At 37.3% G+C, this 24018-nt stretch overlaps 1 protein-coding gene across 2 annotated transcripts in view; it reads right to left on the reverse strand.

Moving 5' to 3' along the window:
- Positions 1–24018, reverse strand: part of CDK19 (cyclin dependent kinase 19) — a 129704-nt gene that overhangs the window by 12697 nt on the left and 92989 nt on the right. For both annotated transcript variants that reach the window (XM_061366832.1, XM_061366833.1), the window contains 6 exons: positions 23302–23359; positions 21788–21919; positions 6660–6803; positions 6344–6413; positions 5016–5088; positions 1035–1132 (listed from right to left, as the gene is read on the reverse strand). In XM_061366832.1, the coding sequence (XP_061222816.1) occupies positions 1035–1132; positions 5016–5088; positions 6344–6413; positions 6660–6803; positions 21788–21919; positions 23302–23359 (575 nt within the window). The remainder of the gene's footprint in view (positions 1–1034; positions 1133–5015; positions 5089–6343; positions 6414–6659; positions 6804–21787; positions 21920–23301; positions 23360–24018) is intronic.

The following is a 24018-nucleotide window of genomic DNA, read 5'->3' on the forward strand; positions in this document are numbered from 1 at the left end:
AGATTTGGAACATTCCTCACTTAATTTTTATGGCAGAGACTTTATCATAATGTTATCTTGTAATCCATGGGGAGCTATAGCACTACATAGGACAGTATCAGATAAACACTAAATAGAAAATTACTGGTCAGTCTTGACCAGTATCAGTTTCTTAGATTTCTGTGCCAGCATTCAGAATACAATCAGCACGACATGATTTTTTAAAGTGTGTAAACATACCTAGCTGCTATACAACATTTGCCTTATCCAAACAGAAAAAGAAAGAAAAGAAAACCAACCCTGACAACAACTATTCTCAGCTACACTCCTTTGCACTCCAGTGGCTGTTCCCTCTTTTTAGTGTTGCCTGCTAGCTGAGGAAGCAGTGAAAGCAAAGGTGTAAATCTCCCTCCATCCAGCTCCTACAGATCATAATGCTACCAACCATCATGCTTCCAAAAATTGGGAAGAGAAATTGGAAGAGGAAAGTCTGCCAGTAGGAACTGAATATATAATTTTAATTTCTCATGACAATAAAATATATAGAGATATAAAATCTGCACTCTCAAGCCTTCTGAACAAGGGACCTGTGGGATTTTAGGCAGTCACTGATCTCTTTACTTTTCTCTCCTCTTATTATTACCATGTGCAAGAGGGCATGGTTTGTAGGTCAGAGAACTCTCGTAGTCCTACAGAGATGTGCAATGAAACCAGGCAATGCAGAACAGGGCTCTGTGAGGCTGTGCAAGGCAGAACAGAACAGGGCACAGATGGATTCTCTACTGCAAGAATATTGTCACACTAGCTTTGGTAGTACATTCAGAATTACAACATTAATGAGGTACTGGGTCACTGTCCATGACCATTCAGTTCTGGCACCAGTAGCTACAGACACTTCAGTACTACCGTAATAGTTTCAACTGAGTGCGCCTGAGCTACTACTTCTTGTGGATATAGGCAGATATCTGAAACTTTCAGCTGTCATCTTGTTTCAAGGATTAGCATTTAGCAGAAAAAAAGACACCCCTGAAGAGCACAGAAGAAGGAATACATACTCTGATGTAGGCAGAGGATCCTCTTGAAAGTAGGGGTCCTGCAAAGCCTGCTCTGAGGTAATTCTCTTTGTAGGGTCCATAGTAAGAAGCTTCTGAAGCTGAAAAGCAAAACATTAGAAATAGCAAAAAGCTTATCAAAGTATCATTTTTCAAACTATGCCTTACATGCCTTGGATTGTGGATTGCTGTATTATTTGCAGCTTGTCCAGACAAGCCTAAGTTATCATTGCTTGTTCAGTGAAGTTCCCAAGAATTAGAATGTGCATCCATCAAAGCATGATGGCTGTGAAGCACTTCTCACGTAAGACATACAGTTAAGTCCATGAGGCAATATTAATTGCTAAGGCTGAACCACTGTGCTAAAGCAACACTAAATTCAGCTATTACAGGCTCATAAAGCATTACTTCTAAATAATGATGCTTTGTTGTGGCACATGTATAGTTTTTATACTGTTCTGTACTGCTGACACAACAGGAAAAAAGTGTCAGAAGAGACTGAACATGACCAGAACTCTCCATATCGCTTTAGGGACAGAAACAATAAATCTTCATTTCTCATACTGGCAACATTTGAGAGTCAGAGCTCTCTGCCACTCACACAGCTCCCAGTCCCACTCTAATTGGTATTGAAATGAGAAAGAGGAGGAGCAGACCCTCCCTAGTAACCTTTCTTCCTTGCTAGGAGGAAGGCAATAATAAATTTTTTAGCTGGAATGCCGTTGACTGCAACAGGCTATAAAAGGATTACAATATATTAGTAGCTTAAACCAGGAATTATAGGGATAATGTGCTATTTTAAATAGGTACTTATTTATCACATTCTGATAAAGTCACAGTAGGAAATCTGAGGCTCAAATTACATTACACAGTATCCTTAATTCATATCAACAGTGAAAATAAAATTCTTTCTGCAAAGCGCATCTTAGCTCAAACTCTATCTTCCAGGCCTCCAACATAAATTCCCTGGATATTCAGCAAAAGAATGCGATTTTAGGCTGGTGTTTGGGCCTTTCCACCCAAGAAATAAAAAAATCTGATAACAATTCTATATTCTATATATATGGTACAGTAAACAACCTCAGTAAAAATAGTCATCCTCATCAGTAAGATGATTCCCTGCATTTCCTTTCTGAATAGTAGTTAACCCTACCTTGTAGATTACATCTCAAAATTCTCTGTACTTTTGCCACTTTCTTTCCATCCCTCCTTATTCCCATATTTTGTGGGCTATGGATCTCAACAGACTGACAACACAACAAAGAGCCATTTTGGCTGTCTCCACCTATCAGTTCAATTGCAACCAACTCCTGAACTGATTCTGGATGCTTCTGCAGAAATACACCTCAAGATGTTTTTGCATTGCAGACACCTGGAGTTTGCATGGTACACTTATTTACGGTGTTTTGTATTATCAGATAACCCTTAACCCTACTTTTCCTGTGTATCTTAACAGATTCAACTTCTAATGTGGTGTTTGCTATCTACACAATGACCTCAAATGATGCAGTTAATACAGACAACAGTTTTGGTATCCAGTACCTTTATTCCAAATCACAATCTCTCCCTACAGGCAAAATTTGGCAGTTTTAGTGGCTTGCGGCACCATTACAGATGATACAGGTTTCTTCTCCCCAGTTCCTCCACAGTGACCCCACAGACAAATACTTATGTGTAGGGCCACTCCTGGTCTTTCGTACCAGCTGTCATCATTGACAGAAGTGTACAGGAGATCAGCCTCTGCTCCCTGGACTCCTACCTCAGAATTGGTTGCTGCAGTACTACTCAAGAGAAAGCTCCAGTTTTCTGCCATGTAACACTGTATCACAACCCGCCTCCAAGTATGACCTGTATTCTTCATCATTCAAATATAAGGCTGATGTACCACAGCAGAAGATCTAAACATATCTTACACTTTTTAATAGTCTGCTCATCCCCTTAGTAATTTCCCTCCATACCCAAGCATATAACCTATTTGCGCATTCCAGATGATGCAACACACGATACCACTCCAAATGAGATATCCTGCCCATCAGTGAGGCTACTGTGAACCAACTTTCTTTGACAAAGTCTGGTTTTCTGTAGCTTCTGTTGCTCCTACGGAAGTGAATAAAAATGTCTGGACATAATCTGCTGCTAACACAGTACAGAAAGCTTGTGAGACTGGACTTCATCAACAGCCTCATACTTCTCAACAGCTCTCAAGATTGCTTGCTCTCAGATTCTACTGGCCTGATATGACATATATAAATAACTTTTCCAGGACAGCCTCTTCTGGATGGAAAACATTCTGCCCTTCATGTAGATATTACCATTCAATGTCAATATCCTCCTCTTTGTGAAGAATCACTTGCTATCCTGCACTGGTCTACTCAATGCCCTGTTTTCTCTTACGTGCCACACTTTCTGTGTCCATTAGCACAAAGCCTAAGGACTTTGTGCAGATACATGGACCTCCTCAGTGCAGCAATGAGATACCAAGAAAACTGTCCATGTTCCTGGGCATTCTTATGCACAGCTCTGCGAGACTGACCTATTTAAAACCAGACTCCATGTTCATGGCTGATCACTAAAACCACCCTTATTCATCCCCATTTATGAACAGCAAGAAAAATTTGACTAAGAGAACCTACCTTGCTAAGTGAACTGAGTCTTCTTCACAATCTCCAGAAAGAGCCCTTATCCTTTTGGGTAAGTTCTCATTCTCACAATCAGACTGGGGAATTCGCAGGTAGACACCTACCTATTTGTTCAGTCACCCTATAACAACTTTGCCTCACCAGTTCTCCATCATGAAGAGTTCCTTTGTTTATATACATAAACATATATACTATGCTACAGGGTGGCAAAATATGGTTAGTTTTGTGTTGTTTAGACATCTGGTTAATATTTCCCCTGAAAAAGTAGCTTACCCACAGAAAATGACTCTTAACTTAGTGTTCATAGCCTTGATGAATTAGCCATACAAGCTGATAGCAACCCATTTGCTTCTTTGGCTTTTCACCAGGCTTTCTGATGACTTCCACTTTGAGTAGGAAAATGAGGAAATTCAGGTACTAACAATGTCTTTTACAGTTATCATCATTCCAGTTAGACTCTTCCTCCAGCTGATTCCAATGTGTGCCCAGTAAGTTGAGTTTGAGAAATATTAACTATTTTTTTCTTGAAGTCTCACACTTCTTAGGGGAACACTTCCCTTCCACCCACCTGGACAAACCTATTCTGTTTCCACAGCTATTTGTGTCATCACCCAGCAGCTACTAACAAGTCTTCACCAGGACCCAGAGAGAAGACCACCATGCTGAATCCATAACTGAGAACAGGCCACTAGAACTCAAGCTGCACTAACAGCCTCATTACAAAGACTCCCTTTTTATAGTACTAGCAAAGTCACTTTGAACTTCATTTCTAAATTCAGACAGCACTAAGTCATCACAGAGGCATCTAAAAATGATGCTGTATTACAGTAACTCTATATTCACCGACAGTGAATGACTCAACCAGCAAATAAATGTTTATGGATGTTGTTTGGAATCACCCACAGAACAGAGGTGGACTATTGTTAGAGGGAAGAAAAAGAAAAAAGGTAAAGGAAAAAAAAAAGAAAAAAATTACTACAGGAAATAATTAAATTTCTCCTTTCCTCTTCCCTTCCTTCACAAAACTTTCTACCTCTCTGAAACAACATGGAATCAAGGGATATAACACTACCCTATTTGCACAGCAGATATAAGGGTAAGGCTGGGTATACCAGTGCCTTGCAGCTCATAGTTAGATAAGACCTTCAGATCTTCAATACCAGCACTTCAAGCACACCCTCAGCATGTGCGTATGTGAAGAAAACACATCTCAAAAATTGCCAGTTAGTGATAAATATCTTTAATATCAGTGTTCATTAGAATGAGATAGAACAATAAACACAGATATTATCATCAGAATTGCATTTCATTCTTATAATCACTGTGATTTTAAAGTTGTACCTACCAAAAGAAAAACTTTGCTGTCAGGCTTGACTTTGTGTTTCTCCATGTATTTTATGAGGCTACTATTGGCATATCTGAAAAATACAGTTAAACAAAGACATTTCTGAAATAATACAGCATTAAGAATATGGATTGTACCACATGTACAAATTGTACAAATGTACTAAATTGTACCAAATGATCACAAAAACGTTTACTGGTCTTTAATAAATGAGCTGTAAAAAGAACTGCTATCAAAAAACATGTCAGATACTTATCAAGCAGTTGTACACAAAACATGCTTTTCACAACAGGAATAACTGTGTACAGATTATTTACATGGAACATGCAACTCCTGTAGCATACAGATAAGCTGTTGACATGGGCATATGACAGAAAAACTAAGCTGAAGTTTATACTCTAGTTTTCTAAAGCATTTCTGCCACAGAAAGTGTAGAGCAGTTTGTAACAGTGCAAATCTAAGCTATATTAAGTTGTTTCCAACTGCAATCTGGCAAAGCAGTCGTTTACCATTCTCTCTCCTTGACCCCAACCTGCAGCAAACCACACAGTCTTTTGTAGTTTCAAGCTCAAAAATGCCTCAGATACATACGACCTGTGTTTTGTCTTTAATCCGCAAATCCAGAAATCATCTACAGTCATCTTCAAAAGAAAGAAGCTTTGTGCACAGATAAGCTTCATATATTGCCTAAAGCCAGTACAATGAATCCATGGCAGAGCTGGAAACAGAATCCAAAACTCCTGAATCCATGTCCTCTGCTTTACAACAGAGTCTGTGCTGCTCCTTACACTCTCTGATCTATTAGCACCACTTGAATAATTTAGCCAAAGCACCAGTGAACACTAAAAGTGTACAGTTCTTTGTAAAGTGCAAAAGGCTTTGCATCATTAACTATTGAACACATTATTCTCTCTAGAAGTTTCTGTCCACTGCTTTATTGTCTCCACAGTAAAAAAAGCTGGTAAAAAGCACCAGGGAGCTGTTTCCCTATCTTTTCTCATGCAAAAAGAATTATGTTATCCTTAACAGCTAATAGAAGTGGTTTAAGCAAGCTCATTTGTCTATGCCTGCCATAGATTAAATGGCACTTACGAAAACCCCCTTCTACAGAAATGAGGAGGCCACACAGCTGATGCTTTTAACAAGCAGCTGAAGAAGAGAACACCATTCAAGCAAAATGGCTAATTCAAATAGGACAGCAGTCACAGCTTTAGAACCCAAAAATTACAAAACTGCCCCCTTCCTCCAATAAACTCAGAGGGTAGGAGCCAATTTCTGCCCATCTTCTGCTACATTCACTGAACTGTTGTTGCATGATCATCACTTACGTTGTTCTCCTAAAATCTTTCTGAAGAGTTGGGTATTCTGGCATCTTCCTTATGTCTTCCCAATCTTTATCTTTGGTGGGGGGAAAAGAAGAAGCATTTACAATTCTGAAAGTGTAGATTAAGTAATACACAAGAAGGAATAACTACAGCAGTTGCCTGACTCTGTTGGCCAGTACTACTGTTCCACAATTGCCAGCATTTCCAAATCCATCAAACTGACAGCTTCTTCATACCTATACAAACAACTAGTCATCTCCTTCAGCAAAAAAATCAACTCTGTAGCATTCCATCTGACACTTTAATGAAAATAAATTACCTGCAGGGAATCCCATTACACTGAAAATGCGATCTAGCTGATCATGATGAAAAGGATTACTTGTTTTGATGTCCTCCTGACGACAGTGAAATATAGGTTCTGAAGTCAACAGTTCAGCAAATATGCAGCCAATTGCCCAAATATCTAAGAAAAAAGAAGAATAACTCATGCAAGTTTACTGTACTTCATCAGTGTTTGTTTAATTTCTCAACACCTATAACCAGAATAAGATAAAATGCCTCTCAGTGTAATTACAGTACTTTAAAAATAATGCATCAGTGTAATACATTAAAAAGGGTAAAATCTGGAGATAAAAGTTTTTCACTCGAAATTAAGAGTCTCCAAATTCTGTTTCAAGTTGTACACTGCCAGTGCAGTACTTAATCTATTCACAGTTACGGCAGAAACCTACACAGCTTAAAGGGCATTCAACTGACCATCAAAACCAAACTATAGATCCCCCATAAAGATACACTGAAAGAGTTCTGTCTCATATTTCAGAACATTTCCAAACAGATAATTGATAATCAAATAAGTACTAAAAAGGAAAAGACTAATGATTCATACATTTAGCCAAATAATGCAAACTAGTTAAAATGGAGAAACAAGATCTTTATTTTAATCAAGAATAGAAGCGTGATTGCCAAACTTTAAAAAAATTTAAAACAAAATCCTGCTTGACAACTGACTCCCACTGGAATTGTCTCATCCACATGTCATGTATATACAGAAAATAACAGGGTGATATACTGATGTTTTAATGAAAGAAAATGACTTCTATTTCATTAATTTCTCATTAATATGCTTTTCAAAATTAAATCTACTGTGGGCAAGAACATTAATGTCATTTACAGAAGACATTTCTCGGTTACATGTATTCATTCTAGTTACTACTATCAACACCCATCTTAGTGTTCTGTATGACCTAAATGCTTTATTATGCATCTTAAAATGAAAGTGTGAATTTCTCAGTGAGAAGGTTAATAGCAGAAAAGAAATGGATTTGCTACATTGACAAATACATGTCTGGGATAACTCTGGAAAAATATGTTGAGATCAGATGAGTAATGCGCATAGATTGCTGAACACAAACGCATGGAATTTGGTTTACTGGAGAAGACCAAGTCTCTTGTTTGTTGCAACTATCTGAGACTCAAAACACTACCTGCTGTCAACGGTGGTCTGTGCCACCCAAAAGACACATGGTGCCCTGAAGAAATTAAAAAAACACTGCTCTCTCTATGTACGGAACACATTAAAAAAAAGCTATCATACTCTCACTCTCTTTGCTAAAACAGGTCAGTTCCATTTCTACTATGTTTTAGGTGTGGAGCTTGGTGTACCTCAATTTACAAGCCTTTCTCCCTACCTCCTTCACAGGAAAGTCTGATAACATTTTGTTCAGACTTCACAGTTTCAACACGGTATAACTTGCTCTGTGCATTACATCACTTTTCCAGGGTTTTATCTTCCTTTGATTTTCTTATTAGCCTTATCTGCATAAAAACAAGATATTTACTTCTTAAGACTTGTTCTGCTCAAGCTGCTAATGCAGCATATTAATCACAATTCCTACCTGGGTAGTCAGAATAAATTACCAGCTCCAGAATGGAAATTACTTATTATTTGAAGAATAGCATCTTCATTTAACAGTATCTATTCAGTCATTTTCATAACAGATAGCAAATCCTTTGGGAATTGGTTTATCTAGAGGCCAAAATGTTGCAGACCTCTTGGTTTTCACTGCTTTCTGCAGTGCTCACTGTCCATCACATAGGGAGAGAGGGGCTGGGCCACTGCTTATTATTCTATTACTGCTCTATCCAGGCTGACCTTTTCAACAACCACAAAAATAAAACCTAGTATTCTTGTTGACAGTGAAGTGGAACTGCAAAATCTCCCTGATGTGACGTGTCAAACGTCAAAACTCATTCCTTGTTCATCGGAAAACAGAACCACTGTGGCAACACAGTCCCACTTCCTGACTCTGGGGTTAATACAGAGAGCACATTTTAAATCCTTTGAGAATTCAGAAAGACAGACAATGTACCAACTGGATGTAAGATCTGAATAAACACCGGCAACGGCCAAGCTGGTGGTGTATTTTCTTTAATTCTGATCAGTCATTATATTCTCTAGTAGTTGATAGTGCTGGGTTTCTTGCCAGATACTTTTTAGCTTCAAAGAACTAATCTAAAGTAACCCAGAATACTTAATATAGAAAAAACTAAACTAACATCTGTATGTGAAGACTGAACAGCTGGAAAAGGCCTTATAGCTATGCAGCTCAAGCAGGTCAGGGTCTTCCTTTTGTGAATCTAACTTTTATGTAACCTGATCTTGAACACATCCTCGGTACATACTGAAACCATTCTCACAGTTAATTATTTTCTGTCATGTTTGGCTAGTCCTTTTTTTTTTTTTTTTAATTGAAATGACATTTTATCATTTACAGTGATTTTTTACCATGTGGCAATTTTCTAGCAGGAACACCTCAATTAAAATCTGGCAAGTTTAAAAGCTCCATAAGTACAAGCAGTCCTAATAGGTATTTATCTCCTACACTGTTCATATTAGTTAACCAAATTCAAATTTCAGCTGTAAGTATGGAAAAATGTGTCAATAACTAGCAACTTCCCTATACAGGGCCATTTCATATGTTTTCAGTTTATGGTGTCTGTTCCTCTCCATCTTTGTCACACCCCCCCCCAAAAAAAAAAAAACAAACCAAAACCGAAACCAAAGTTATTACATCTATTCCAAATAAAACATGCTATCCCTCAGAACTGGGCATTTACATGGACAAGGCTTAAAATATGTAAGCAGTATTTTATGAGTACAGTGCATTATTAGTTTAGTGCATGTCACCTGTCTCTAGCACAAAAGGGACTTCTTATAATGCTATTTAACAGTTACTTTTTTAAAGCAACCATCAAAAATAAGGGGCAAAAATTATCCAATGATTGGTTCTCTGCTCCCCCCCTCTACTAATGATCAACTCACTGTTCCCAAGGCAAAGCTGGCCTACAGACAGTATCTACTTTAACTTGTTATGTTCCAGACCCATTGAAAATTGGGACATAAAGGTCCCACAAAGTTGCACTGAATACCAAACCTTTTCCCATTTGATGTCCTATGAGGATTCTAGTATATTTACTACAGTAACATAACCCTTCCTGCATGGATGGTCCTGTTTCCTACAGTCTCTTCTACTATCATCAGGTTTCAGGAATGATCAGTGGTAAAAGGTTTTTACTTCAATTTACACTGAACCTGAGTGCACACCACTCTTGCTCCCTGGCTCTTCAAAGAAGGGTGGGAGTGAAAGTCTTTGTAGCATACTCCTTTCCCTAGACTCCTCACCAAACAGCTTGCTCAGGTCCCATTCAAACTATTCATCAGTGAAATGTCTTTCCAGTGTAACAACCTTTCTTAAGTACCACATAATTTTATAAAAGGATAAAACAGCCTTTTAAAGATGGTCACTTATGGTTGGTAAACAGACTTTACATATATAAGCCTGAGTGCACAGATTATTAGAATATTTGTATGTCTGTCCATGTCTCAGTTTTCAAACCTGTGACTTTAATAGCTCTACAGGTCAGCTACTAAAGCTGAGAAAAAGCCTGCATGTCTTGCTCTATTTCTATTTCCTGCTGTAGCCAAGAAGCATGTACAAAAGGATGCTGACATAGCTGTTTTAATGATAGGGCTGATTAAGCATACAAATGCTCACGTATCCTTCCCTTTCTATGGAACAACAACCTCATTTTTGTATTTCTCCAGGATTTTTTGAAACATTAAGAATATTATGACCATTGAAGACATCAGGACAATTTATTGAGCAATAGCCTTGATTCTCAAAATGAAAAATCTTTTCCCATGCATTTTAACTAAAATGTTTCACTGAACACAGGACAGAGTCCAAGATGAAATACGTCATGATTCTTAACTATATCTAAGAAATACATGCATAAACTTAGTCTCATATAATTCTGTAATAAAATTATGTTAAAGAAAGTTAAGTCAAGAATTGGAAAACATCTGTTTATCTGCAACTGACCAGAGGAATTCATCATTAGTGATGTTTGGTTTAGTAGCACCAGTACTTCAAACAACGTGCTTTTTTTTGTGTCATTTGAACACAAAGTCTAGGCTCTAGGACACATCCAAATCTGGTAAAAGAAGTAAAGGAGCTGAGGGACCTCTTTATAAAAAATCTTGTATCGTACACCGACCACAGCTGCAGATTCTAAACTTACCCAGAATATTTACACACAGTGACCTAGGAGCACAGAGATACTATAGAAAAAGAATTTATTTATTTAAGAGAGTAATATATTTTCAAGGGGAATTTGTCATTTGTTTGGTCCAATAAGGTGAACAGAACATACCCACTATATACCTGTTTCTATCACATACAGACACTCGGGAAAGATCTTCCTATTTGTACATTAAGGCCTCAATTTTTGTACGCTTCATTTAAACGTCAGCGAAACAGTAACTAGCCTGTTAAATCTGACATTTTCTACTGAGAACTGAGAATCACCGGTCAAACATTTACAGATGACAGCTTTTTCAAAGGGAAGAAAAAAATTGGTGTCAGTAGGCTAAGGGTCAGAAATCTGCTATCACTCATTGGTAAGTTAGGCAATGTTTACCAATCTTTAACAGTATCTCAACAGAGCTTGACTGAAGAACAGGAGTCTATACTGTAAAGCCACAAAGATGACTGTTCAGCAGAGAAATAATACCTCCCAGTAATCTGAAGGATGCTCACAGCCAGCCAAACATGTATCTAAGAGCAGTATTTCAAGAGTGACATGGTGCAGAGTCACAATAATTCAAAACTTTTAAAGGCAAAACTATATTCATTCAAATTAGTCATGAAAACCATTACCCCAGGTTTTTTTACCTGTTTGCCTCCATCCTAGTCTTTTAAACTAAGCTGCCCTCTTCTCATATTTGTAATACAAATTTAATGAATTTCAATTAATACAACCTTATATATTTTTAAGCATTTTGACTGAAATTCTGAGTTCATGGAAATAAACTGTAATTTTCTACAGGGCTTTAGTGGGCAAGGACTTCTTCATTCTCCCTAAGCAGAGTTATTTTAGGTTGTCAAATTATTTATTTTCCTCACTTAAATTCCTATTCTTCAGTATATCACCATTAAACAAAGATCCTGGATCATATGATTTCAGTCTTCTGCTGCACATCAAACACATTATCTAGCTTGCAACATTACACTTAAATTACTGTGGCAAGCTTGACAATACAGATACAATAAATTTAATACAGGGAGTGGCAATAGGACCAGAGTCCCTAAGTAGGTCTCTCATGCAGCAAAAATGATTGCCAACAAAGAAACCCTGTTAAGGAACTTTAATATTTAATTTACAGAACTTCAGATCCAAAATTTTGGAAATTCTAGCTTTATGGTTCTATACAACAGATACACAAGCAACCTTCCTCTATACAACTCTATTTAACTTGTGCAACCTATGTACTCAAGGTGGGGAAAATGCAGTCTTAACAACTGTACACAGAGCACAAGAATTCAACTCTTACCAACATCAGAAGCTCAAGAAGTAAACTTTTAGCAATATAATACTGAAAGGATTTGTAACGATTTTCAGTGCTTGTCTTCCCTAATACTCCTCCCCTACCTGCTCCCAAATCCTACATACTACATTTTCATCATCAATTCTTTAACTCTTCGCTTGTGTTACCAAGACTAATATTCCATAAACTACAGATTAACTACATTAGCTAGCAATAGAGCAGGCTAACATCCTTGACAGACAGCACAGAGTGATGGTTGCATGAATGCATAACAGACTGATGGTTCCATCCTCTTTCTTCTCTCAGTTCTTCTTCAGAAACTGGGGTGGGCTCCAGCCTCAGGTGATGTCGCTTTAGGGCAGGGAAATTAGGTCACTGGGATGAGTACTGAGTTCAGGCAAGGAAAGTGTGCCACAGCCTCATCTTCTCCCTAATCCTAAATTATCAGATGCATTGCAGATGGCCAAGGGCTATTATTTTTATGCCAATTCCTGTATCTCGAAGATACAGTACTGCTTTTGTTCCAGCAACCAGCAGTGCTTATACCTCAGAGGGTCCAAGAGGTACTCTGGCAGGCTGCCAAAGCTTTTCAGGGAAACAAAAAGAGAAATGTTCATTTAGTGACAACTCAACAAAAGCACAGGAATGTAAGGGGTGACAGAAAAGGCAGCTTCATAGCCTTAGGGCTACTTCCCCCTACCAAGTATCAAGCAACTGAAACAAGTAAAGGAAATATGAAAGCTTCTCACTGCAAAGGTTACAAGTTTCTTCTATCCTGCAAAGCATTAGGCAGATCTAATACAGAAATTGTTACCATTTCCTCCTGTAATGATGAATGAAGAACAGTCAAGATGTGCTGCTGTGTGGTACAACAGTATTTACAAAGCTTTTCAGGGAACATTCACAGCTTTGTATTTGCAATTTATCATATGAAAAAATTATTGGGAAAAAAAAATTGAGTGATGGCAACATCCAATCATAGGACTGGAAAGCCAGGAGCTCCCGATTCCCAACCATGGTGCTTTAGCATTAATTTCCCCCCTCCTCCACCATTTCTTTTCCCCATCTTTTCCCATCACTGCAGGTAAGTCTCCAATATCATATAATCTATTTTGTACAAATAGCATAGCATATTAGCAAACTGTTGCTATTTTCTGTGCTCTTCTGAACTATAACAAATGAGAAGAGAGCAGTACATATTTTTTGAATGAGAAATACTTTTTTCCTAATTAAATGCAGACTATTTTAACAAACCAGCTTTTCTATACACAGTGGAGTTCTTTGGAGGTTAACTCCATACTAAATGAAGAGGGACAGTGAGTTTATAATCTGTTGTATGCTCTCACTTGGCTTCTGTAATTAAATACTACAACTTTTTACTAGGTCCAACATGTCAACACCTTCAGAGCTAACATAAGGTGAGCAAAAAGCCTGCTATCTGGCATATTGAGCTATAGAAAGGAACATGTGTGAAGAGCGCTTTCCTGGCCTGTTCCAATTCACAAGCCATGACAGTATTTTCTGGGAGTTATTCAAGCTTTTGATACCTACCTTATTTCAGTCAACAGAGAGGAATGCACGTGAAGGTATCTTGCCTCTTAGCACAGAGAAGCTTATTTGTCCTTCTAAACAGAGTGCTGTACAGTATGCTAATATCTGTTACTAAGGGGTTCAGCCTCACTGCTATTTCTAATAAAGCACTGGCAATAACTCCAACATAAATATAAGCAACTCCATTGGATAAGCAATAAAATAAACTATTATGAAATGTAAATCTGCTGTCAGTCACAGCTATTGCCAAGAAGTCTACTTGCAAAGCAATCGCACCTGTCTTGAGAACAAGTCATACTACTCCATCAGTGCTGCAGTGTTGTTTCAGTTGATATTGCTGAAATAATTGTGCCTGAAGATCAAACTGATAGACTAGCTAAAAAAATTCCTCTGCACCAGAAGTATGCATCTTGTTATGATAGCAGATAACTGGTTTGCATCCAAAGTCAACTTTCATGAGTGAACTTTTCAGATATGGTAGTAAGCAGAGCACTAGTTAGTGAGGATAAAATGTTTATGGAATCAGGTTTTACGACAGACATCCTTCTGGACCTTTAAATGGCAACCTCAGGTTTCATTTAAGAAAAAGAAATCATCCTTTAGTCCACTGCTTTGTTAAAGGAAGCCTTAAAAAAATACAAAACTGAGTCAAACATCTCTGAGCTGCGAGTTCAACTCCACAGCAAATCATTCATCTCATTCACGCTCATATACAAAAGAAACAACGTATTTGCAGTATATCGCAAAGAATCACAATACATCCCAACTGACATGTATAGAATGGAACTGACTATGATGAGAAAGCAGGCAAAATGCATCTCCTAACCTTCTCTAAACGCTGAGTTGTGCTTTCTCATGTCATCATTCCTATTCCATTTCCACAATAGGATCCATTATTTGCTCTGGGCTATGACAGACACTGCAAGAACAACTCCTTCCTTACTACACTAAATCTTTGTTTTTCAGCTGAGCTCACAGCCTAGGTTGCTTGTGGAGGTTAGAGAATCAATCCTGCTTGCTGCAAAGCTCATCTGCCTGGTAAAGGTCAAAGTCACTGAGATACTAGGGAATGAAAAGCTTGCTCATACAAGAGGCCCTATGGTTATCAGGAGTTGGGAAGAACATGAAGACGATACTCTGAGTGGAACATAATTAGAAGGAAAAAGGGAACAGACTATTACTGGCAGGTAGGGGATTTTGGCCCCCAGTTTTTGATGTACATGGAACTAAGCACAGGTGGATTTCTGAAGACACCTCTTGCTCAAAAGTGGCTTTGAATCACAAAGCTATTAGTACAGAGGATATTCTGCCTTCCACATACTTTTTTTTGTTATTTTTCCTGCTCTAAATTAATCCATATACAGTTAGGTCATCATCATCATCACGCAATAGCAAATCTGCCAAAATACTGAATGAAAAGGCAAAAGCACCTGATTCTTCTCTTTGTATGTTTTGCAAGGGTAGAGAATCACAAACATGTGAAAAAGTATTGTGTGACTATGGGCATAAGTTTACAGGTTAACTTACAGAGTAACCTAAGTAGGACAATTAGTAGATTCTACTTGTGACTGAAGATCCAATGGTTTTGTTTTCCTTTTTTTTTTATTCAGATGTCCAGAATGTGTGTATTTCTCAAGCTAACTGCAGATGCTAAGTGACATCCCAGGTTCTCATACAAATTAATCCATTCACTGAGTTAACAAAAGTAATTCTTAACACACTTGTACTGGAGTTCCCTATTACTATTAACAGTTTTTATCTTCAGGACAACACCATTAACTAGCATCTCCACTTTTATAGCTAATGATAAAACACACAGGATGAATTAAATTACACGCTGTATGCTACATAAAACACTTGGGACTGAATCAGTATTTACATCCAAGTGTCCTGAGACCCAGCTTACTATAGTAAGAGATGAAACTTTACTGTCTGTCTCACATTAGAGTATCTCCGTTGGTTTTACAACAGCAGAGACAGGTCTAACACACTGCACTGTACAAAAAACGAGCTGGCAGCAGATGCCAGCTGTACTAGTTAATCAACACTGTTTTAGAAGGAAGAGCAATTAGAAGAACAGTTAGAAGACGGAAGAACAGTTAGAAGAAGGCAGGAACTAGTATACTGGATCTCAAAACAGTTAATGTATTCAAATATGTAACAATGATAGGACTAGGGGGTAACAGATTTAAACTTAAACAGGGGAAGTTCAGGTTAGATACAAGGAAGTTCTTTACTGTGGGGGTGGTAACTAGAACAATTTTCCCAAAGAAGTGGTAAATGCTCCATCCCTGCAGTGTTCAAGGCCAGACTGGACAGAGCTTTGGGCAACATGAGCTAGTGTGAGGTGTCCCTGCCCATGCAAGGAGGTTGGAACTAAATGATTTTAAGGTCCTTTCCAACCCTAACTGTTCTGTGAGTCTATGAATCCTGTGGATGGTATTCCTTGAGTTGTCAGCATCTCAAGCTTCCCAAAATACTTATTAAAGTACCTTCAAAATGTGACCTAACAAGTGTTTATAAAACTTCACATTTCTTACACAATTGCAGTGATTAGATTGTGGAGTATAGCAAATGATTTTCTTTTTTTTTTTTTCTCCTTCTGAAGAAGAAACTTGTATAAATTTTAGAGATCACTGTCAAGCAAGAGGAAAAACCAGCAGTAAATCATCCAGCACCTACAGTAACTAGATAAAAGAGCAATAATTAATCTTTGGTAGTAAAATATTTTGCCTCTCAGAAAAAGCATGAAAACAACTGTGATAATCAAAATGAAAAATGTTTACCACATGCCAAAACAAGTTTACCACAAAGTATCATCTGAATCCAATTACTTCCCATGTCGTATAACATTGCCCAGGGCATTAACAAGGCTCCCCTCATGGTGTAGCCCAAGTTTTTCTTTTCAGAGCAATGAATTAATATTTTCTAAACTTCTCTACTTTTCTTGTTTTTCCACAACCCCATCCCCAAAATCACAACTTCTCACAAATAGGAACATGGATTCCTATGCAGCAAACAGAAACTGACTGATTTCAGATCTGCTCTTAACAGATGTTTAAAACCAGTGCCCATATTCCCATGGCTCCACAGCCCATAGGTAGGCACCTCCCCTGTACATTTTTCCTGAAGACTTTTCAGTCTTCTGGTTGGCTTCCTTTATAATTACTGGTTTACCAGATTTTCCAGAGAGGTCTTAGTTTTTAACTCCTTCTTCCCAACCCTCCAAGAACAAGAGACCAGAAAAGCTTTAGGCATTAGTCCAAGATTTCCAGAGGCCCTACAGGCCATCCAGCGTGCCAACAATCTGTGTGCATGCAGCAAGGACGTCTGATGCACTCGGAACATGTAGGGCTTGCTGCATAGGCAATATGGAACACATATGCACATATTTCCATCCTAAATCCTACATAATACACCCTATGAAATTTCCCCTATTTTTTTTTCCTGCATGAAGTCAAATGGAGTTGTTGAAACTCCGATGTATCCCAACATTCATTATAAATTCATTCCCTTTGATATACCTAATATTTTCCTGTGACATTTGTTTTCAAAGGCATTTTGATATCTGCTTATATCTTTCACATGTTTCCAGCTTCCATAACCATATGTTAGTCTGGAAATAGAATGAGGTGGCAGTGTGCTGCCCAAGTTTTGAGTTACAGTTTCTCTTTACCTATATCTTGTTCAGGCTGGTAAATGCAGTTGCCACATGGCCATTTCTGACATTCCTGCTGACTTACAAACTAGACAAGAAAGGAAAGGTAACTAAGCAATACAGATTTCTCAGGTTCCCAGACTTATTTTTCACACTAAATAATTCCATCCTTCTCCAGTGCAGGACAATGCTTTAGCCCTGCTTAACCGGTGGTTGAATGATCATTCTGAAGAGCTCTTTCAACAACAAAATCCACCGATCTAGAATACTATAAGCCATCCAATGCCACTAATCAAATATACTTTAATTAATGCGAGTGGCAAAGAAAGGTAAGATAACATGTTCCTATTTGATAGCACTGCTAACTGTACAAGCTGCAACTTGATAAAAAACAAGACTTAATTATGCCTTGATATCATGCTACAAGTTGCCCCAGAATGAATCATCGTAAGGACTGTCATATGCCTTCTTAACCTATAATGAAGGAGTTCTTACTAGTTCTTACCAGTTCCTTGCTAAAATATCTTTTCCTATTTTGACGTTCCCAGAATGAAAAATAAAAGTAAAAACCTGATTAATGTCTCCTTTCAAGGTGAGCTTACCTTTTCCTTCATTTTACCACAGCCATTTCCTTTACTTTCCTTAAAATTATAGCACTGAAGTCTTTGCCTACAAATGAAAGGAGCACTGTACCTTGCCACACACTTCAGCCTTATTTCTTTAGTATTTTGAGTATAAAGGCATTTCCTTCTGTGCTGGAGACTTTCTAAAAGTTCAGTAATTTTATCAATGCATCCATGATTGCAAGCATTTCATATTTTTGCAGTTCAGGTTACTTTTATTTGCATGTTTTACTTCTTTGCAAAAGTATTAGGATTTGATGAACACACGGAAACAGATTCTGCTTTTAATTTATGGTACTGGAAATGGGGACCAACTTCCACAGGCTACACTGAATTTACTAGGGATTTATATTGTGGTAACAGAATGTAGAGTGACCTTTGGCTTCTACAACACCATTTTCCCAATTTGTATTTATCTGGTAAATTAGTTGCTTGTAACTATGGTAGCAGATTATATAGGAAACTTCATTAACAACTATGGCTTATATTATAAATGTTCACAGTTCAGGCAACTAAATGTTATTCCCCATGAAACCCTAACATGGGCTTTTTACTATCCTTTAAACATGCAGAAAGTAAAAGCTATTTCTGGTTTTCACCAACATTATTTTCCTAACTCCTGTATCTCTTTTAAAAATTACGTTACAGATGTGATGAACAACTACTTGTTCTGCAAGCAAATGAATGAACAGTAGACTATTTCATGAGTATTAAGGGACAAATTAAAGGGGAAAATGTCACTGAAAAACTACCTCTAAATTAATGAAATATAAATGGTTTTGCATAATAGATAGTACTTTCTAAACAGACCGTGTTTAAGTCCTGTTTTTTCCTAAAGTTAAACCCACAAAATGTAACTAAGATCAAGTCCAGAAAACAAGGACAAAAATCCTGAATGAGACAACAGTCAAATTCCAATTTCATTCTTTGATCATGTATGAGAATTATTTTACATGCAAGCAAGGCTTTATCAGAAGAACAAAACCAAAATGGACACTATAGTAGACAGTGTCCAGGATATTAAGAATACATTGTTAATAATTAAAATTACATATGAAGCTAAGATAGGGAAGAGGGTACTAGATACAGAATATATAAAATACATTGAAAATAAAATCAAGACTAAGTAAAAACCTAAGCAAACATCTGAATGATGCAGCAATCGTTGGACAATATCCAGTGTGCTGCAGTAGGGAACTGATGACAATGCACTTCTAGTCCATGCAAACAAAAATACTTCTCACGATGACAAAACTGGAAGAGAACAGACTAAAGCTGGCATGACATTGCTTTTAGCCTGATTTTATTGATATTTTAAAATTATACAAAATTACACACTATATAAAAGGCATGAGAAAACAACTATGGAAAATAAGCAGCTATACCAAATAACATGTCCTTTCATTTTCCATAAATTGTTGTATCTAATCACCTTTTTTTCTAAATTATTACTTCCAACTGAAGAACAGTTAAATGAGAATCTTATATAATTTATGAGTTATTATTAAAAGCAATGCATTAAGGCTCCTGAGATTTATGTAATATTAAGAGATGTTAGAATTCTATTTCTTGCACAGAGATTTGAGAGAGAGAGCTTTAAGAATTGCATCCTTTGCCAAAAACATTAGCATTCAAGTTAAACTCTCACTAGCGTGCTTAGCTCATTAAGATTACCTTCTTTTAAGTGCTTATAATGCTAGAAGCAAAACACAAGCCTGGACTCATAAACTGCAAAAAAATCCCTGCTGTCATTTTGTTACCGCTTCCTCCCTTTGCCTTAAAGCTGCACATAGATCACCTCCATGTAATTTTATTCTTTTCAGTCACATGTTCTTCTAATGCTTCAGTCAGCCTACAAATCTTATCTTCCAGCTTCCCTTGTTTTCATTTCTGTAATTTTTAGTTTGCTGTCCAAACCATTTTGAGTGCCCTCAGCACTCACACTGCACACCAGGTATTATATGACCCATTTGCACCCCTCCTGGGGATTCACTGGTGTGTGTCGGATACAAGAAATAAAAGCCTCAGAAATAATAAACTACTAGCAAAACCAGATCTCCCTAGAGATCACCCTCTAAAGTTTCATAGGGACTCCTTCTCTGTGTTGTAGTGTAGACTACAGATCCCTCAAGGCAAAAATCAAGTAATTTATGACATAATTAAAAAAACAATAGCATTATACTAATTCATTCTTCAAAGAGATATCCTGAGATAATGGTACATATCAGTCACCTAAATCTACAAACAATATACTATCAAAAATACGTAACTGTCAATTAAGGTAACTCCCCAATACCACCCACACAGGTCAGTAATCTGGTCCACTCGTGTTTTACAAAATCAACAGTCAGGGCAGTTTAAGCACCCAATTTACAGAGGTTTAAAGTAATACTGTTAGCATTTTCTTTGAACACTTCTAGTAACTCTTTTTACTCACTACAGGGTGCAGCAAACAGAGACTTTACAAGTTATCAGCCCTGTTTACATGATGGCAGATGAAAAGCAGGCCCTAAGAATCTGCTTCAGACAACACCGGATTGTGCCACAACCATGAAGGGGGAACACTACAAGGCTCCATCCCCAGCACCCTAGGAAGACATTCTAGGAAATCAGAAGCCTCAACTGAGACAGAGCTCCAGAAGGTGGGTGCTGCCACCCAGAACTCACAATTCTGGGTGAAAATGGCCTTACAACAGACAACCCTCTGGTTGAGTCGCTGAGTCACCAACAAAAGGAGCTGTGGGAGGAGGTGAACAGACTCTGCAACATCATGAAGAAAGAGGACACAAACAGTATCTCCTCAGGGACCCTGCAAAGATTTCTGGAGCATAATGGGCTAATTTTCTTTATGCAGATATTGCACGTGTCATCTCCCAGCTCAGTTACTCAGGAAGAAGGAAGAACTGGTTGGGGATATGTTGGTCCACCAACTGAGATGCTAGTGTAACACATGTGTTACATAACTCTTTGTGTAACACACGTGTTACATAACTCCTTGAACAAAGGCATCTCCAAGAGCTTCTCTAACAGGAAAACGCCTGCACCTGCCAAGAAAGCCACCTCTGTACACATAAGACTGATTTAACCCCACTAACAAAGATATACCATTTCCTTTGTATTTCTCTACAGTATATAACCTAATCATGCAGGCAGACTGGTTCCTGTGCATCTCAGTGTCTTCATTCTCTGAACAGCTAGGCATTAAAGTTGACTGTGCTTATGGAACTTCCTAAGCTGAAAGAGCCTGGCCGCCAGGATTTCCTGAACTTCCAGCTTCCTAAGTTGTCAGGAGTGAATGATCTGAAGACTGTGGGCAGTGCAGGAGACAGCGCTTCTCCTTATCCTGCTACACTTCATAAAAGCATCTGGACATGAGGCACCCTAGAAGAACACCACTTAAACAGCCTTCCCTTTTGAAGGCTTACACGAATACAAGATTTCTAAACCCATGTCAGAAAACCATATAAACCAACGCAAAGAATATTTTAATTTTAAAAACAGAATGAAAAAATTTAAATTGTCTAACATTAACCTTAACTTACATTGAAAAATAAAAGCACAATCCTCAAAGCTTCAATCTGGATTAACCTTTTATGGATTGGATCATATGACATCTGCTGCTACTTCAGCAAAAAGAAACCCAGCTGGTTAGTTGATCACCGGATCTACTACAAGGCTACCCTCCTTTACAAAACTTAAAGCAAAAACTCTCTTACGGAGGAACGTACCAATAGCCTTTGTGTAATGTCTGGCTCCAAGTAACAGCTCTGGAGCTCTGTACCAGAATGTCACCACAACTGGATCCAAATCTGCCAATGGCTTCAAAGGCGAGTTGAACAATCTTGCAAAACCCATATCAGCTGGGGGCAGCAGCAGGGGGAGAACATGTAAAATTTTAATACAAAGAAAGCAGAATTTAACAGTATTGCCTACAAGCACTTATAACACAAGCTCAAAAAAACATTAAAACTTACAAATCAAAGTTTCTGAGAAAGCAACAAGCTACTCATATCAATACTGGGCCAAATTGATCTAAGATTAAATTCCATTTACTTTATTTATAAGACTATGAAGGATGATGTTAGACTTTTAAGTGTTTTCATCATGATATTGTAAAACTTTACATAACGCAGATGCCTATCAATTTAAACAGAACTAACAGAAACCTGTTTAACTGGAGTCAATAATAGATCTGTAATGTACATTTTCTCTTTCATTTTTATATATGTTTATAGAACTGTGAGCCTTTGTGACTGCTAAATATTCACCCATAGTGCAAAACCAAAATGACTACAATGTAGATTATTTTGCACTATTTTTGTAGGTGTACCTGAGACATAATTTGGAGGAACAACCTCCAGATGCAGGAACAAGTTTTTAACTGTAACCAATGAAATCAGTCAGTGTTCACTGCTGCAAAAGCGTATTTTAAATGCAAGCATTTAATTTACATAACTCAAAAATTCCCTCTAGAAACAACCTTGTAAGTAACCTTAAGAAATGCTAGATAAGAAAATACAAATTTGGGTCTACATTCAAAGCCACATATTTTAACCCAAGTCTGAAACTTCTCTTTTACACAACTTCACTTAAATCTTTGTCTCCAAAGTTATAAAATACAGAGCATAATTTTCTTGCAGTTACCCATACTAATATAAGCATATGTATCAAAAATGATCAGCTGAATATTTTCAAAATACAGAAGTCAATTAATAGAAAAGAGGCTCCAGTACGTTACTTTCTCAATGACTGCCACATGCTTTATTAAAAACTTTACATTCATGTGACTAAGGCTTACGATCTAAAGAGGTAATTAGATTTTGGATAAAGACCATTACAATTACATGTGTTTCCCACCTTGATGCCAAATACCCTTTTGCATAGCAAATCTTTGGACCTCTACAAACACATGCATTGATGTTATTTATATACAAATAATTAAGAACAAATATAATACATAAATAACAAAGTTGTACTAACTAATCACAGTAGGAGTGCAAAGAACCCTGGCTATAATCATTGTTCTACGTAGTTATTACTTTCTTGTTTACTGCAGATGCTTTTATCTCATCTTTTATCTATGTTTGGAATCTCTCAAGCCTGTAAACTCAATGAATAATTGAACTAGATATTGTGCATACATATGCTCCAAGAACAACAAAGATTTGTTTCCATCTTACACTGAAAATGCATTTTTAAGTAACTTCTTAGCTGTGCAATGAATTTGTTTCAAAATGTTTACCTATTTTGACTCTTCCTCTTTCAGGACCTTCACCCATTACCAGAATGTTTGCTGGTTTCTGGAAAACAAAAAGCAGGCATTTAGTTCACCAGTCTGATGATTATCTTCAAGAATACGTTTATTCTATAATGAAACCATTTCTATGAATACCCTTAGAAGTCTAAAATTACCATATCTTTATGTTTTCATGACATTTAGTTTTTATCCCTAGTTACCAATTTAGAAAAATAGTAAAGCGTTTTGATATTTCACAGTAAGAAATACAATCTTTAAGTTTGCATTCCCATTTTTACCGAAATGGTCACATTCACTGGGGAGATTTTCTTCTACAGGAAAATTTTACACCAGGATAAAAGTTATGCTACACATCAGTGATCTGGCAAGAACTACTTTTGCTCGTATAACATATTTAAAATTATGCCAAATCTTGGTATTCAAATGCACAGATAAGAGTTGCTTTTGTTATCATCATATAGAACTACATTTTTGGAGCTGTGCTTGGCTTTGGTGTATGACTGATTAAAATCACATTGGCAAAAGTGCTTTTTTTCCATAAAGTAAGTTGATTTCACGCTATGAGAATTCACTTAAGTATGTACAGACAGCTACAACCACAAGCTTTTGACAGTGTAGACAGCAGCTTTAGAGTAGAACAAAACCTTTATAAGCATTTTATGCAATATGCAGTTGTTCACAAGCAGCCTCTTGTGAACATCA

Source organism: Neopsephotus bourkii, unplaced genomic scaffold, assembly GCF_033783945.1.
Source record: "Neopsephotus bourkii isolate Nb327-2 ecotype Australia unplaced genomic scaffold, CSIRO-AGI_Nbou_v1 NB_1358, whole genome shotgun sequence".
NCBI classification, from domain to species: Eukaryota; Metazoa; Chordata; class Aves; order Psittaciformes; family Psittacidae; genus Neopsephotus; species Neopsephotus bourkii.